The sequence below is a fragment of the Helianthus annuus genome, chromosome 10 (assembly GCF_002127325.2).
Source record: "Helianthus annuus cultivar XRQ/B chromosome 10, HanXRQr2.0-SUNRISE, whole genome shotgun sequence".
In the NCBI taxonomy this organism is placed as follows: Eukaryota; Viridiplantae; Streptophyta; class Magnoliopsida; order Asterales; family Asteraceae; genus Helianthus; species Helianthus annuus.
This window is the reverse complement of record NC_035442.2, coordinates 83,318,932-83,332,819: the sequence shown is the minus strand read 5'-3', so window position 1 is coordinate 83,332,819 and position 13,888 is coordinate 83,318,932. Positions and strand designations below refer to the sequence as shown.

Here is a 13,888-nt window from a genome sequence, read left to right as displayed (position 1 = left end):
TAGACGATTTATTAGAGACTTTTCAAAGATTGCTCAGCCGCTTACGTTACTAACACAGAAGGGTGTCACCTATCGCTGGGGAGAGCCCCAGGAGACTGCTTTTCAGCACCTAAAGGATAGACTTTGCAGTGCACCTATCCTCTCTTTGCCAGAGGGCACAGACGACTTCGTGGTTTATTGTGATGCATCCATTCAGGGTCTTGGATGTGTGTTAATGCAGCGCGACAAGGTTATTGCTTACGCTTCACGCCAACTTAAGATTCACGAACGGAACTACACGACACAACGACCTAGATCCTCTGTTACATGAACCCTAATGCTCTCTCTCCTATGGCGATTTTCATGTTCTTCTTGAAACCTGAATTTTCTTCGTGATCTGATGTATAACAGTCTGTGATTAGAGTTTTGATCCTTTCAATACTCTATAACGAACTCGTTAGCAATAGTGATCGATCTAAATTAGGGTTTTTCTCTTTTCTTTTTGCGTTAATCGCCGCCTTAGGTATCAGTGTTGAAACCCTGATCTATTACGTTGGTTGTTGTTGATTGCGGTTAACTGAGTTTAATTTAGCTAGATTGATAACTCCAACTTAATCGGTTAAGGGTGGCAGACTGATTCTAGGGTTTTAGGAATTAGGGTTTATCGTTCTTGTTCCTGATTTCGTTTGTTGCGGCGTTAGGGTTTTGGGGTATCGAGTGCATGGTTGTTTAAGGTTCTTGTTTCACGTGAGAGTTGATTGATTTGTTATGGATGTTCAGTCTAAGTTTGGTGACGCTACTGCTAGTGTTCTGCATGATCGTGGTAAGCCGCCTGACCCGCTTGTTTCTTTTGCTAATAAACCGACCAACGTAGAGGGAGCTGATAGTATGAATGAACCTGTTGGTGAGGAGTTGCCGACACCTGGAACAGCACCTATTCGTGGGATCGGGTTAAGAGTTACTAACATTGAAGGCAATCCCTTAATTCCGAGAAGAGGTATGTTCTCTACATCTAATGTATCGGTCTTGGACGGGCTGATGAGTATTTCCAAACCGGTTGAAAATTTCTCCAATGGTGAACCGTCCACGATGGCTAATAAGGTTACTGGGGCTGTTGTCAAGCCCATGTCATATGCTGAGTCGGTAAATGCAATTAATGGCAAAAAAGTGAATTTTCGGTCGCTTGCTAGTTCTGTTAATCAGGAGGGTTGTGATGTTGTGTTACCGAGAGAATCAGTACGTATGGTCCAGGATAAGTTGGCTAACACCCTTTATGGGTACTTTTTGGGGGATCGAGTTGCCTTCCCAGTGGTTGACTACTTTGTTCGGATGAATTGGAAGAAATATGGGTTACAAAAGACTATGATGAACGCTAATGGTTTTTTCTTTTTCAAGTTTAGAGATGAGGCTGGAATATCGAATGTTCTTCAGGATGGGCCATGGATTATACGTTCTCAGCCTTTGTTTCTTAATCATTGGACCCCAACTACTAAACTCGAAAAGAAAGAGGTAACGAAAGTGCAAGTGTGGGTTAAAATTCACGAAGTTCCTATTGCGGCATACACGGAGGATGGCCTCAGCTTGATTGCAACAACTATTGGCGAACCAAAGATGTTGGACTCGTTTACCACGTCAATGTGTATGGACTCTTGGGGACGTAGTAGCTACGCTAGAGCGTTGATTGAAGTTTCAGCCGATAGAGAATTGCGAGAGGAAATTACAATGGCGATACCTGAACTTGATGGAGAGGGTTTTACAAAAGAAACGATGTATGTGGAGTATGAATGGAACCCGCATCGTTGTGCTTCATGTTGTGTCTTTGGCCACACGTCCGAGACTTGTCCAAAACTTCCTGTGAGAAAGACTAATAACTTGCATCAGGTGCAAAATCGGAATGGTCCAAGGAACCCGAAAGGTAAAAAGTCTCCTGTTGTGGATCAGGAGGGATATACAGGTGTGTATGGGAAGAAAGCGGCCAAGAAAACTGGGATACCCCTGAATACACAGAAGCCTAAATTTGAATATCGTCCGGTGGGACAAAAGTCAAAAGGAGATTCTACTAAACCTAAGTCTCAGAACGGTATGGATGGTACTTCAAATAATAATTCTTTTCGGTCAGCCAATCCGTTTGATGTTCTTAATGAGGTGGAGGACGAACCGGGGCCTAGTAAAAGGCAACCGGACTTGAATGATGGGGACTCGGATGATGACGATGTGGAGGAAATTTATGATGAAATGGATGGGTTTATAATGGATGGTACCCGGAATATAAAGAATCACAAAGGGGCAAGCACTCCTTCTCCGAAAGTTACCAATGGTTAGTATCGCTGCATGGAACATAAGGGGGTTGAACCGCCCTCTCAAACAAATAGAGGTTCGGCAGGCAGTCAAGGATTTCAATTTGAGCTTGTGTGCTATTCTAGAGTCTCATGTGGATGTCGGTAAGTTGGGCAATGTGTGTAAAGCTGTGTTTCGTTCTTGGGATTGGACTTCAAATGGCGGGTGCTGTAACAAAGGTACAAGGATAATCATTGGGTGGAACCCAGCTATTTTTGATGTTATGATCGTTGCTCAATCCCCTCAGGTTATGCATTTACAGCTTGTGTTTAAATTGGATAAGAGAGTGCTTTTTTGTTCCATTGTTTATGCCGATAATTATTATGTTACGCGGAGGGAGTTATGGCATCTTCTGTCTATGCATAAGGTTTTTGTCGCGGATCGGCCATGGTGTATTATGGGTGATTTTAACTCGGCTCTTAACATAGAAGATAATTCGATGGGTTCTTCATCAATTTCGATTGGTATGAGGGATTTTCAGGAATGTGTTGATGACATTGAAGTTGTGGATATTAATCGTTCAGGTATTCATTTTACGTGGAGCCAAAAACCTAAAAACGGTGTGGGATTACTAAAGAAAATCGATCGGGTAATGGGAAACACTCCGTTTCTTACTGAATACCCGAACTCGGTTGCCATGTTCAAGCCATATAGACTTTCGGACCACTGCCCGTGTATCTTGTCTATTCCGGAAGCGTTGAAACTCAAACCAAGGCCGTTTAAGTTTGCTAATTTTCTGGTTTTTAAACCAGAATTTTTGGAGATTGTTAATAAACATTGGATAATTAATGTTGATGGGGTTCACCAATTTCGAGTTGTCAAGAAGTTAAAGTCGCTTAAACACCCGCTTCGGTCGTTGCTGTTTAAACAGGGTAATCTCCACAAGAAAGTTGAAACTATCCGTTTGAAATTAGATGATATTCAGCAAAAGATTGACTTAGAGCCGCATAATGCTGATTTGCGGAATGAGGAAGCTGCGGCTAGCCGTGATCTTCAAGTTGCTATGTTGGATGAAGAGCGTTTTCTGAAACAAAAAGCTAAGGTAGATTGGCTGAGTGCGGGCGACATGAATACGGCATTTTTCCATTCCTCTTTGAAAATTCGTAATCATTGTAGTAGGATCGATATCATTAAAGATACTCAAGGGAATCTCTATGAAGGTGATAATGTGTTTAAAGCATTTGTCCAACATTATGAGAAATTTTTTGGCAACAAAGATGATATCTCCTTACAACCTACTCCAGATTTATTTCCGAAAGTTTTACCCCACAATATAGCTACGAGTATGGTGCGGCCGGTTACGGAGGAGGAAGTTAAAAAGGCGATGTTCTCCATTGGCAATGATAAAGCTCCGGGTCCGGATGGTTTTACGGCTGCGTTTTTCAAGAATGCTTGGCCGCTAATTGGTAATGATATTGTTAATGCCATTAAAGATTTTTTTGATACTGGTAATTTGCTTCGGGAGCTGAATCATACGCTTATAGTTCTTATTCCTAAAGTGCCAACGCCTATGGTTGTTACTGATTTTCGCCCGATTGCTTGTTGTAACGTTCTATACAAGTGTATCAGCAAGATAATTGCTGATAGGATAAAGGGAGGTTTGAATGAGATTGTTAGCATTAATCAATCGGCATTTGTCCCGGGCAGGAAAATTTCGGACAACATCTTATTAACGCAAGAGTTAATGCACAACTATCATCGAAATGTGGGGCCTCCAAGATGTGCGTTTAAGGTTGATATTCAGAAAGCGTACGACACGGTGGACTGGAGGTTTCTGAAAAGTGTGCTTCGTGGGTTTGGGTTTAACGATAATATGGTGAGGTGGATCATGATGTGTGTTTCCTCTACCTCATTTTCGGTTTGTGTTAACGGCATGGTTCATGGGTTTTTCAGAGGTAAACGGGGGTTAAGGCAAGGGGATCCTATCTCTCCTTATCTTTTCACTCTTGTCATGGAGGTGTTGACGGGTATTCTTCAGCACTCTGTTCGGATAGATTCCTCCTTCAAATATCATAACAGATGTGAAAAACAGCAGATTATAAATCTTTGCTTTGCGGATGATCTGTTCCTTTTTGCTAGAGGGGAAGTGAACTCGGCCAATTGTATTATGACCTCTCTTTCAAAATTTTCTAAGATGTCGGGCCTAGTGCCTAACAACCAGAAAAGTACGGTCTTCTTTTGCAATGTGAAAGATCATGTTAAACAGGAGATTCTGGACATTATGCCTTTTGTGGAAGGTACGTTACCGGTCAAGTATTTGGGTGTCCCTCTTATTTCCTCTACGCTTAGGTACAGTGATTGCCGTGTGCTCGTGGAAAAATTAGAGAAACGTATTATGCACTGGAAGAATAAATTGTTATCGTTTGCGGGGCGGCTTCAACTGATTATCTCAGTTCTCTCTTCAATGCATATTTATTGGTCCTCTGTGTTTTTGCTTCCTGTGCGGGTTGTTAAGGAGCTTGAAGCTAGAATGAGAAATTTCTTATGGTCTCAAGATGTGTCGTTCAATAGAGGTAAAGCTAAAGTTTCGTGGAAAGTGGTTTGTACTCCTAAGTATGAAGGTGGTTTAGGCATTAGACGGATTGGGGATATGAATAAAGCCCTGATGGCGTCTCATATTTGGAGTATTGTGATGAAGCGGGATTCCCTTTGGGTCAAGTGGGTTCACTCTTATCGGCTTAAAGGAAAGAATTTCTGGGTTTGCAAAGCTACTTCAAATTCTACTTGGTCATGGAGGAAAATCATTCAGTTGAGGCATGTTATTCGGAAATATGTTTGGTCCGATGTGGGTAATGGCCGTGATACATCAGCTTGGTTTGACTTTTGGAGTGATTTAGGCCCTCTTGGTGATTTTCTGTCACCAAGGACTATTACGGATGCTGATTTTCGGTTAGATGACACTGTTTTCAATATTTTCTCTAACGATACTTGGAATTGGCCTGTCGCATGGAGGGATCTTTTCCCTGTTCTTATTCAGCTGGATCACTTTCGTTTAGACCCGTCAAAATCTGACCGATTGCTATGGAAAGATGGGAACGAATGTCAGGATTTCTCTTCGTCAGCCGTATGGCACTCGGTTCGTCATAGAGAATCAGAGGTTGATTGGAGTGGTATTGTTTGGTTTGCTCAATGTATCCCTAGGCACGCGTTTATGATGTGGCTGATTATGAAGAGAAAGCTCCTTACTCAAGACAAGATTCTGCAGTGGGATTTCTCAAGGCGGAAAAACATGAATATGATGTGCTGTCTATTGTGCTATGAGAACTTTGATTCTCATCAGCATTTATTCTTTGAATGCAAATTTTCGGACGAAGTCTGGAATATGATTCGGGGTAAAGTGGGTATGGAGGCTGTGTGTTCGAGATGGGCGGATATCACCGAGTGGCTATGTGCTCGCATTCGGTCAAAGAAAGTGGAGATTTATGTCGCGAAGCTTCTAGTTGCGGCTGCTGCGTATACGATTTGGCAAGAGCGGAATGCTAGACTATTCAGAAACCAATTACGTCCACCTGAAATGGTGAAGGATGCTATTCTGAAAACTGTGAGATACAAGCTGATGGGAGCTAAGCTGAAGATCAACGCTAGGGTGCGGAAGCTGCTTGGGGATTGGGATGTTGCAACTGAAACGAAAGATGACGGAGGCTAATTAGTTAGTTTATTTGTAGTTTCGTTTCTGTCTAGATGAGTGTCTAGGTGTTTATGTCCGGTTGGTGCGTTCGGTTTCTTTTGGTTTTGTTTTACTGGCTTTACTTTCATGGGGCATGTCTCATGATTGAACTGGTGTAGGCTTTCTACACCACTTGTTCTTTTTTGGTTGTGAATATATAGAATCACCGGGGTAACCCTTTACCCAAAAAAAAAAAAACTACACGACACACGATTTAGAGCTGGGAGCTGTTGTTTTCGCGCTTAAGATATGGCGACACTACCTGTACGGTACCAGGTGCACGATTTACACCGATCACAGGAGTCTCGAGCATATTCTTAAGCAGAAGGATTTGAACATGCGTCAACGACGATGGGTCGAGTTATTGAACGACTACGAATGCGCTATCAAGTACCATCCAGGCAAAGCCAACGTTGTGGCTGATGCCCTCAGTCGGAAAGACACTTTACCTCGGCGCGTGCGAGCGCTACAGCTTACGATTCAATCTAGCCTTCCTGCACAGATACGAGATGCTCAGGTAGAAGCATTGAAACCAGAAAACGTTAAGGCTGAAGCCCTACGCGGCTCAAGGCAACGATTAGAACAGAAGGCAGACGGCGCCTACTATGTGACGGGGCGTATTTGGGTCCCACTTTATGGCGGTCTACGCGAACTTGTAATGGATGAAGCTCACAAGTCTCGCTATTCGGTACATCCAGGGTCGGACAAAATGTACCACGACATCAAAACTACTTATTGGTGGCCTAGCATGAAGGCCCATATCGCTACTTATGTCGGCAAGTGCCTGACCTGTGCGAGAGTCAAGGTTGAATACCAGAAACCAGCGGGCCTACTTCAGCAGCCTAAGATACCTCAATGGAAATGGGAAGAAATTTCCATGGATTTCGTTACAGGCCTACCTAGATCCCAGCGTGGGAATGATACCATATGGGTGATCGTGGATCGACTCACCAAGTCTGCACACTTCCTAGCTATAAAGGAAACGGATAAGTTCTCCACTCTCGCAGACATCTATCTCAAGGAAGTTGTTTCTAGGCACGGGGTGCCCACCTCCATCATTTCGGATCGCGATGCACGATTCACGCCAGAACTTTGGCAAGCGATGCATAAATCCTTCGGCTCACGATTAGACATGAGCACAGCATATCATCCTCAGACGGATGGGCAGTCTGAGCGAACGATTCAAACACTTGAAGACATGTTTAGGGCATGCGTTATAGACTTCGGCAACGGCTGGGAAAAGCACCTCCCTTTGGTGGAGTTCTCATATAATAACAGTTATCACACCAGCATACAAGCCGCTCCATTCGAGGCATTGTACGGACGTAAATGCCGGTCACCTCTCTGTTGGGCAGAGGTGGGGGATAGTCAGATTACGGGTCCAGAGATTGTAGTGGACGCCACAGAAAAGATAGCACAGATACGACAACGCATGACGGCAGCACGCGACCGTCAGAAAGCCTACGCAGACAAGCGTAGAAAGCCTTTGGAATTTCAGGTCGGGGACCGGGTTTTACTAAAAGTCTCACCTTGGAAGGGTGTGGTACGTTTTGGCAAACGGGGCAAACTCAATCCGCGGTATGTCGGACCGTTCGAAATCATAGAAAAGATTGGCAAAGTGGCATACAGGCTAAACCTACCAGCTGAACTCGGGGCAGTTCACAATGTCTTTCACGTGTCGAATCTAAAGAAGTGCCTATCAGATGAAACCCTCATCATTCCTTTCAAAGAACTCACTATCGACGAGCGGTTGCAGTTCGTCGAGGAACAAGTTGAAATCACGGACCGGGATGTGAAGGTCCTCAAAAACAAGAGAATCCCTCTTGTTCGAGTTCGTTGGAACTCCAAACGTGGTCCAGAGTACACCTGGGAACGCGAAGACAGGATGACAGAAAAGTACCCCCAGTTATTCAAAACTAATGCAACCACTTCTGAGGCGGAAGCTCCTACTACGGAATTTCGGGACGAAATTCCAGATCAACAGGGGGAGGATGTGACACCCCAGGAAAACCAGTGAACGATACAGCTTACCTAGCTCCCTCAGTGAGTGCATACCAAATTTCGGGACGAAATTTCTTTTTAGTTGGGGATAATGTGACAACTCGAACTTTAGACCTACTGTGTGCAACGTATGTGAACGTGTTATGATTATACGAGCTTTGATTTAAATGAATGCTATGTTATTATGTGCTACGTGTGTTGTGTATATAATGTGTATGAATGTTAATGAAATCGATCGCACAACACCCACTTGACCGCACAAGGCCTTTTGGGCCGCATTACCTACACTCGAACCATTAGGGCGGCCCATGTAGGGGTTCGGCCCATCCACCTTACACGAATAACACAAGGGGTGTTAGTAACTTTTACACACTTTGGCAAAATCATTCTCACACAAGAACCCTAATTCTCTCTCTCCCTCTCGAACTCGCGACGGCCGGATCTTTCATGTCGAAACTCTCTTGCCCGTTGTTTGGATCATCTACCCTCTTAACCGGTTAGTGTGTTACCTTGAATATATGATTGTTAATATGTTGGATTGCATGATTTACATAATGATTTCAGTATTGATGTATGGTTACATGTTCGATTGCATGATCATTGATGATGTTGGTATTCCTGTTAATCATATGATGCTAATACTAAGTAGTAGTGTTCTTGATAATCGGCCATATGTGTATGTTGATTTAATCGGATTGTAGCTGGTTAATGTGCTAAGTAAATCGGGCTAGTTGATGTTCTCGGCTATATGTTCATATAAATTGTTAGAGAATGGTTTATGATATGATTTTAGGGTTCATGAGAATTGGATGTTTGAATGCCTTTTTGATCGAAAATCATCATGATTGAAACGGATTGTTCTGTTGATTGGTTATTGTAAATTGGAAACCATTTAATGGATATAACCAACTTGCTAAAATTACGGGATTTGATAACTAATTCATAAAGTTTCCAAACACACATGAGTCACACAATACAAACCAGTCGCACAAGATCAGATCCTACACGATCTGATCTGACCTGATCGTACAAGGTGCTAATCGCACAAAAACGTCCAGTCGCACAACATGTTTGAATCGCACAAGGGTTCCCAACCGTACAAGCCCAATCGGATCGCACAAGGATATCATCCATTGGGCTGTGTATGATAATGAACTGCTGTTGGGCCTCAAGCCCAAAGGCCGATCGCACAACCTTATCAGTCGCACAAAGTTTACTGATCGCACAAGATTATTATTTGGTTAATGTATTGGGCTGTTATGTTATTGGGCTGCTACGTGTTACTATTTGGGCCGGTACATGTTGGACCGCACAACATGTTGTGGATCGCACAACATGTTGGGCCGATTACAATTGGGCTATTTTTACATGCATAAGTTGGATACATTGTTTGACTGTTATGAGTTTACCGTGATACTCACATGTTTATAACGTGTTAAATTATGTGATACATACGTGCAATACTTGAGTCAAAACCTGACTTCTATGATAACCCTGTTAGGACGTGATTGATCACTGTTAGTTCAAGAACCCTCTCTTTATTTGTGTATCTGCCGAGCAATCCAAGGTGAGTTCACATAGCCAAGGCATGGGATTCCCGGGTTGGGAATTGGGTTGGAATGTTTGATATGGAATGATTACTCGTACTTACGCAATCACTAGACTATAGACCATCGTCCTCAGGATAGTCAGGACACTTACGTAAAACCTACGTAAACTAGTATCTATCATTGTCTCCCGGGTCGGGAGGACACTTACGTAAAACCTGCGTAAACTAATACCTACTACTGTCTTCCAGGTCGGAAGGACACTTACGTAAATCCTACGTAAACCCCACGCGTACCACTGTCCTCGGGGAAGGGCACTCACGTAAATCCTGCGTGACCTAGTACGTATTCCTGTTCTCAGATTAAGAAGAACACATGGTTGCAAGTAGTCTAGTAAGTACCATAATGGGAATCCCCCATTATAGATAATAAATGTGAGAATCCCTCACCAGTAGTATAAACTTGCATGGGAAGCCCCCACTAGATGAACTTATGCATTACTGTTATGAACTTACTTTCTGTGAACTCGCTCAACTAGTTGTTGATTATTTGCTGCATGCCTTGCAGGGCCTTAGGTACTTTATGGAGCTTGCACAAGGAGGAGCAGGTCGTTGTGGGCAAATGGATCGTGATTACTTATGTCTTTTCGTACATTAACATTTATGTTGGGTTTATACATTAATGCTTCCGCTATACTTAACTATGTTGGTTTTGATAAACACATTTCGTATTGATGGATAACTTTTACTATTTATTTACATGTTCAATATGATTGGTGGCTTGATCCTGGTCAGTCACGCTCCCAAGCGGTGATACTCCGTAGGTGGATTTTGGGGGTGTGACACGAACTCTTGCTTATATTCACATGATCCGACCTTTATATAGATAACAAGGGGATCCGACTTTTAATAGAGGCAAGGTTGTCCGAGTTTTGAGATAAATTTCTAGTCCGACTTTTATGTTTAAAGCACTTGTCCGAGTTTGTTTGCATGAAACCCTAATATCCGAGTTTTATGAGTATGCCTTTGGTCCGAATTTTAACAAGATACTTTGTCCAAATTCTCTAGCAATCATGAGGTCCGAGTTTTATATATAAATCATCTAGTCCGACCTTTCTAAGAAGCAAAGGGTCCGAGCTTTTTGCCTGCCATGTGATGTCCGAGTTTTGGGGAGGTGTTACCCTTGTCCGACCTTGTGAAAGTAACCCCCCCATGTCCGAGTTTTGAAGGGGAAGCCCCCCTTGCCACTGTCCGAATTTCTTACCTTGGTATGTTGTCTTTTGCTTGTGATGATAGTGTCCAACCTCTGTGATTTAAACATGATGTAACCCTGATTGTATGACTGAAAGTTATAATGTCACAATATGATTTATGATGCCTGACTTCTGATGATGTAAGACTTTTAATTGAGATGCATAGACTGAATTCCATGTGTTATGTATGTTATTGAATGGAATTGCATGATCTTGTACGTGTGCACAATCTCGTCATATCATTCTCTACATCACTATCACATGGATCACAACTGATGTTTAAGATACGTAAACCCTAATTGAATGTAATCACTTATCTTGGATTTATGTGCAACATATCCTAGGTCGTGTGTAACAGACTTAGACATTTGATAAACCCTAGAGCATAGCATACCGAGCAAACCAAGGTGAGTTCACACAGCCAAGGCATGGGGTTCCCAGGGTGGGAATGGGATTGATTTATTTATTTGTACTTCTCTAGATAATGGAACGTGGTGATATGATCCTCGGGTGAGGAAGGTGATTGGTTAAGATACTGCTAGACTAGTGATGCTTATAGAACTGATCTTCGCACACACGCCGGGATTGGCTGCGATAATATGACTGATCTTCGCACACATGCCAGGGTTGGCTGCGATAATATGACTAATCTTCGCACACATGCCTAGGAAGGCTGCGAACTATACACTAAAACTTCGCACAGGTGCCGGGTGGCCGCGATACAAACATACCTAGTCTAGAATACTTGAGAACTTTCCCTAATCTTCGCATACATGCCTAGAGGGCTGCGATACGAACTATTACGATACATGACTTAATGAACAAATACAAGGCTTATTACACTATTACAATTACTGAACTATAAACTGTGAACTCGCTCAACTAGTTGTTGATCCTCTGTTACATGCCTTGCAGGTCGTTAGATACATGGAGCTTGCACAGGGAGGAGCAGGTCGTTGTGGAGCATGGATCGTGGATGCCATGTTAAAACATTTAAACATTTGAACTTATGACTCACATTGGGTTTTCATACTTATGCTTCCGCTACACTTTGAAACTATAATTATGTTTTGAACACCTATCGTATTGAATGACTGGTTTACATTTATTTTTCTTGATATTAATTACATGTTCAATATGATTGGTGGCTTGATCCTGGTCAGTCACGCTCCCAAGCGGTGATATTCCGCAGGTGGATTTTGGGGGTGTGACAGATTGGTATCAGAGCCATTGGTTATAGAGAACTTGGTTTTAATATGGGAAAACGTTTTTATTAAAACCAGACTATAACCAGAACAGTGCTCTCAACGATCCACAACGATGCTTCGCTCCACGTGCAAGACTCAACATCCTAGGTAATAAGGTTTATATTTATTGCCTACTTGCTAGAAATGCATAGAACTTTGCTCGCTTTAAGCTTAGATTACACTACTCATTACTTGTTATTGCTTGAGAACACCTATGTGCTTACACTCTTCTGTCATCGCACTATTCGCGAACCTTTCTCACTTATGTTGCCTTTGATGTGAAGATCAATGGCCGGACGAATTAACATGACACAAGCCCAGTTGACGGCTTTCGTTAATGAACAAGTTGCTGCGGCACTTGCAGCTGCTCAAGCAGGAGGTATAACCTGCTATTCCAAACCTATCCTAGGATGTTAGATCCTACTCTCGTGACCCAACTCTCGCGCTTAACCTTGACCTATCTTTCTCGCGCAACGGGTCAGAACGCACAGCAACCTGTCTGCACATTCAAGAACTTCATGGACTGTCGTCCAAGCACATTCAGTGGCACAGAAGGAGCAGTGGGACTACTCCATTGGTTTGGGAAGCTCGAGTCAGTATTCGAGATGTGTGAATGCCCTGAGGCTCGCAGGGTCAAGTACGCCACTGGTACTTTGGAAGGAATCGCGCTAACCTGGTGGAACGCGCAGGTACAGATACTAGGGTTGGCAGCTGCTAACGCCACCCCCTAGAACGAATTCAAGGAACGCGTTAAAAGGGAATACTGCACGCGTGATGACATCCACAAGTTAGAAGTGGAGCTTTACCATTTGAGAATGACGGGGTCAGAAATTGAAGCCTATACGAAACGGTCGAACGAACTGGCCATCTTGTGTCCAACCATGGTGGACCCTCCAAGCAAGCGTATCGAATTGTACCTCAAGGGTCTAGCCTCAGAAATTCAGAGCCATGCTGTATCGGCTAACCCCGACAATATCCAAGACATTCAGCGTCTTGCTCATCGCCTCACGGATCAGGCAGTGGAACAGAACAGGCTGCCTAGTTGTATCAGCGCTATTACTACCGCTACTACTTCTGCTACTCCCGCTACCCCTAGTGACAACAAGCGGAAATGGGATGGGTATTCCAGCAAGGGTTCCGCTACCGTTCAGTCTCAAGCACAGCAGCAGCGCAAGAATAGTGATCACCAGAGCCCGAGTCAGCCAACTTCTGGTGGTCAGGGGCAGGGTGGATATCGGGGAATTCATCCAATTTGTAGCAAATGCAACAGACACCACGGTGGTTAGCGCAACGAGGGACGTTGCCAGAGGTGTCTCAAGATGGGCCATGAAGCTAAGGATTCAGGAGCCCACGGCCTGCAAATCAGAATCGCCAGCAGCAACAGCAAGCAGAAATCCTATGCAAAGAAAAGATTGTTCGCATTCCTCGTTCTGGCCAAGAACCTCTCGAAGTTCAAGGCGACAAGAGTGGTGCTGTGGTTGGCATCATCTCTTTCTTGAAGGCTCAGAAAAGTTTGCGGAAGGGTCACACCGCAATTTTGGCTCTCGTTACTGACGTATCAACGAAAGAAAAGAAGTTGGAAGACCATCCAGCATGACTTTCCTCAGGTGTTTCCTGAAGATTTACCTGGTCTACCGCCCCATCGTCAGGTCGAATTTCAAATCGAGCTCACTCCAGGAGCAGCACCCATAGCTCGAGCACTGTATCGTTTAGCTCCAACCGAACTGGAAGAACTGTCAAAGCAACTACAAGAACTCTTGGATAAGGTATTTATCCGACCTACCCCCTTCGCTTTGGGGAGCTCTAGTATTATTCGTGAAAAAGAAGGATGGCACTTTCAGGATGTGCATCGATTACC

General features: G+C 43.6%; 1 protein-coding gene across 1 annotated transcript; it reads left to right on the top strand.

Moving 5' to 3' along the window:
- Positions 1-747: 747 nt before the first annotated feature.
- Positions 748-5,962, top strand: LOC118482646. The gene is made up of 2 exons (XM_035978222.1): positions 748-2,296; positions 2,403-5,962. Exons 1-2 carry the CDS (start codon positions 748-750, stop codon positions 5,960-5,962), a joined length of 5,109 nt encoding a protein of 1,702 aa, XP_035834115.1.
- The last annotated feature ends 7,926 nt before the right edge of the window (positions 5,963-13,888 follow it).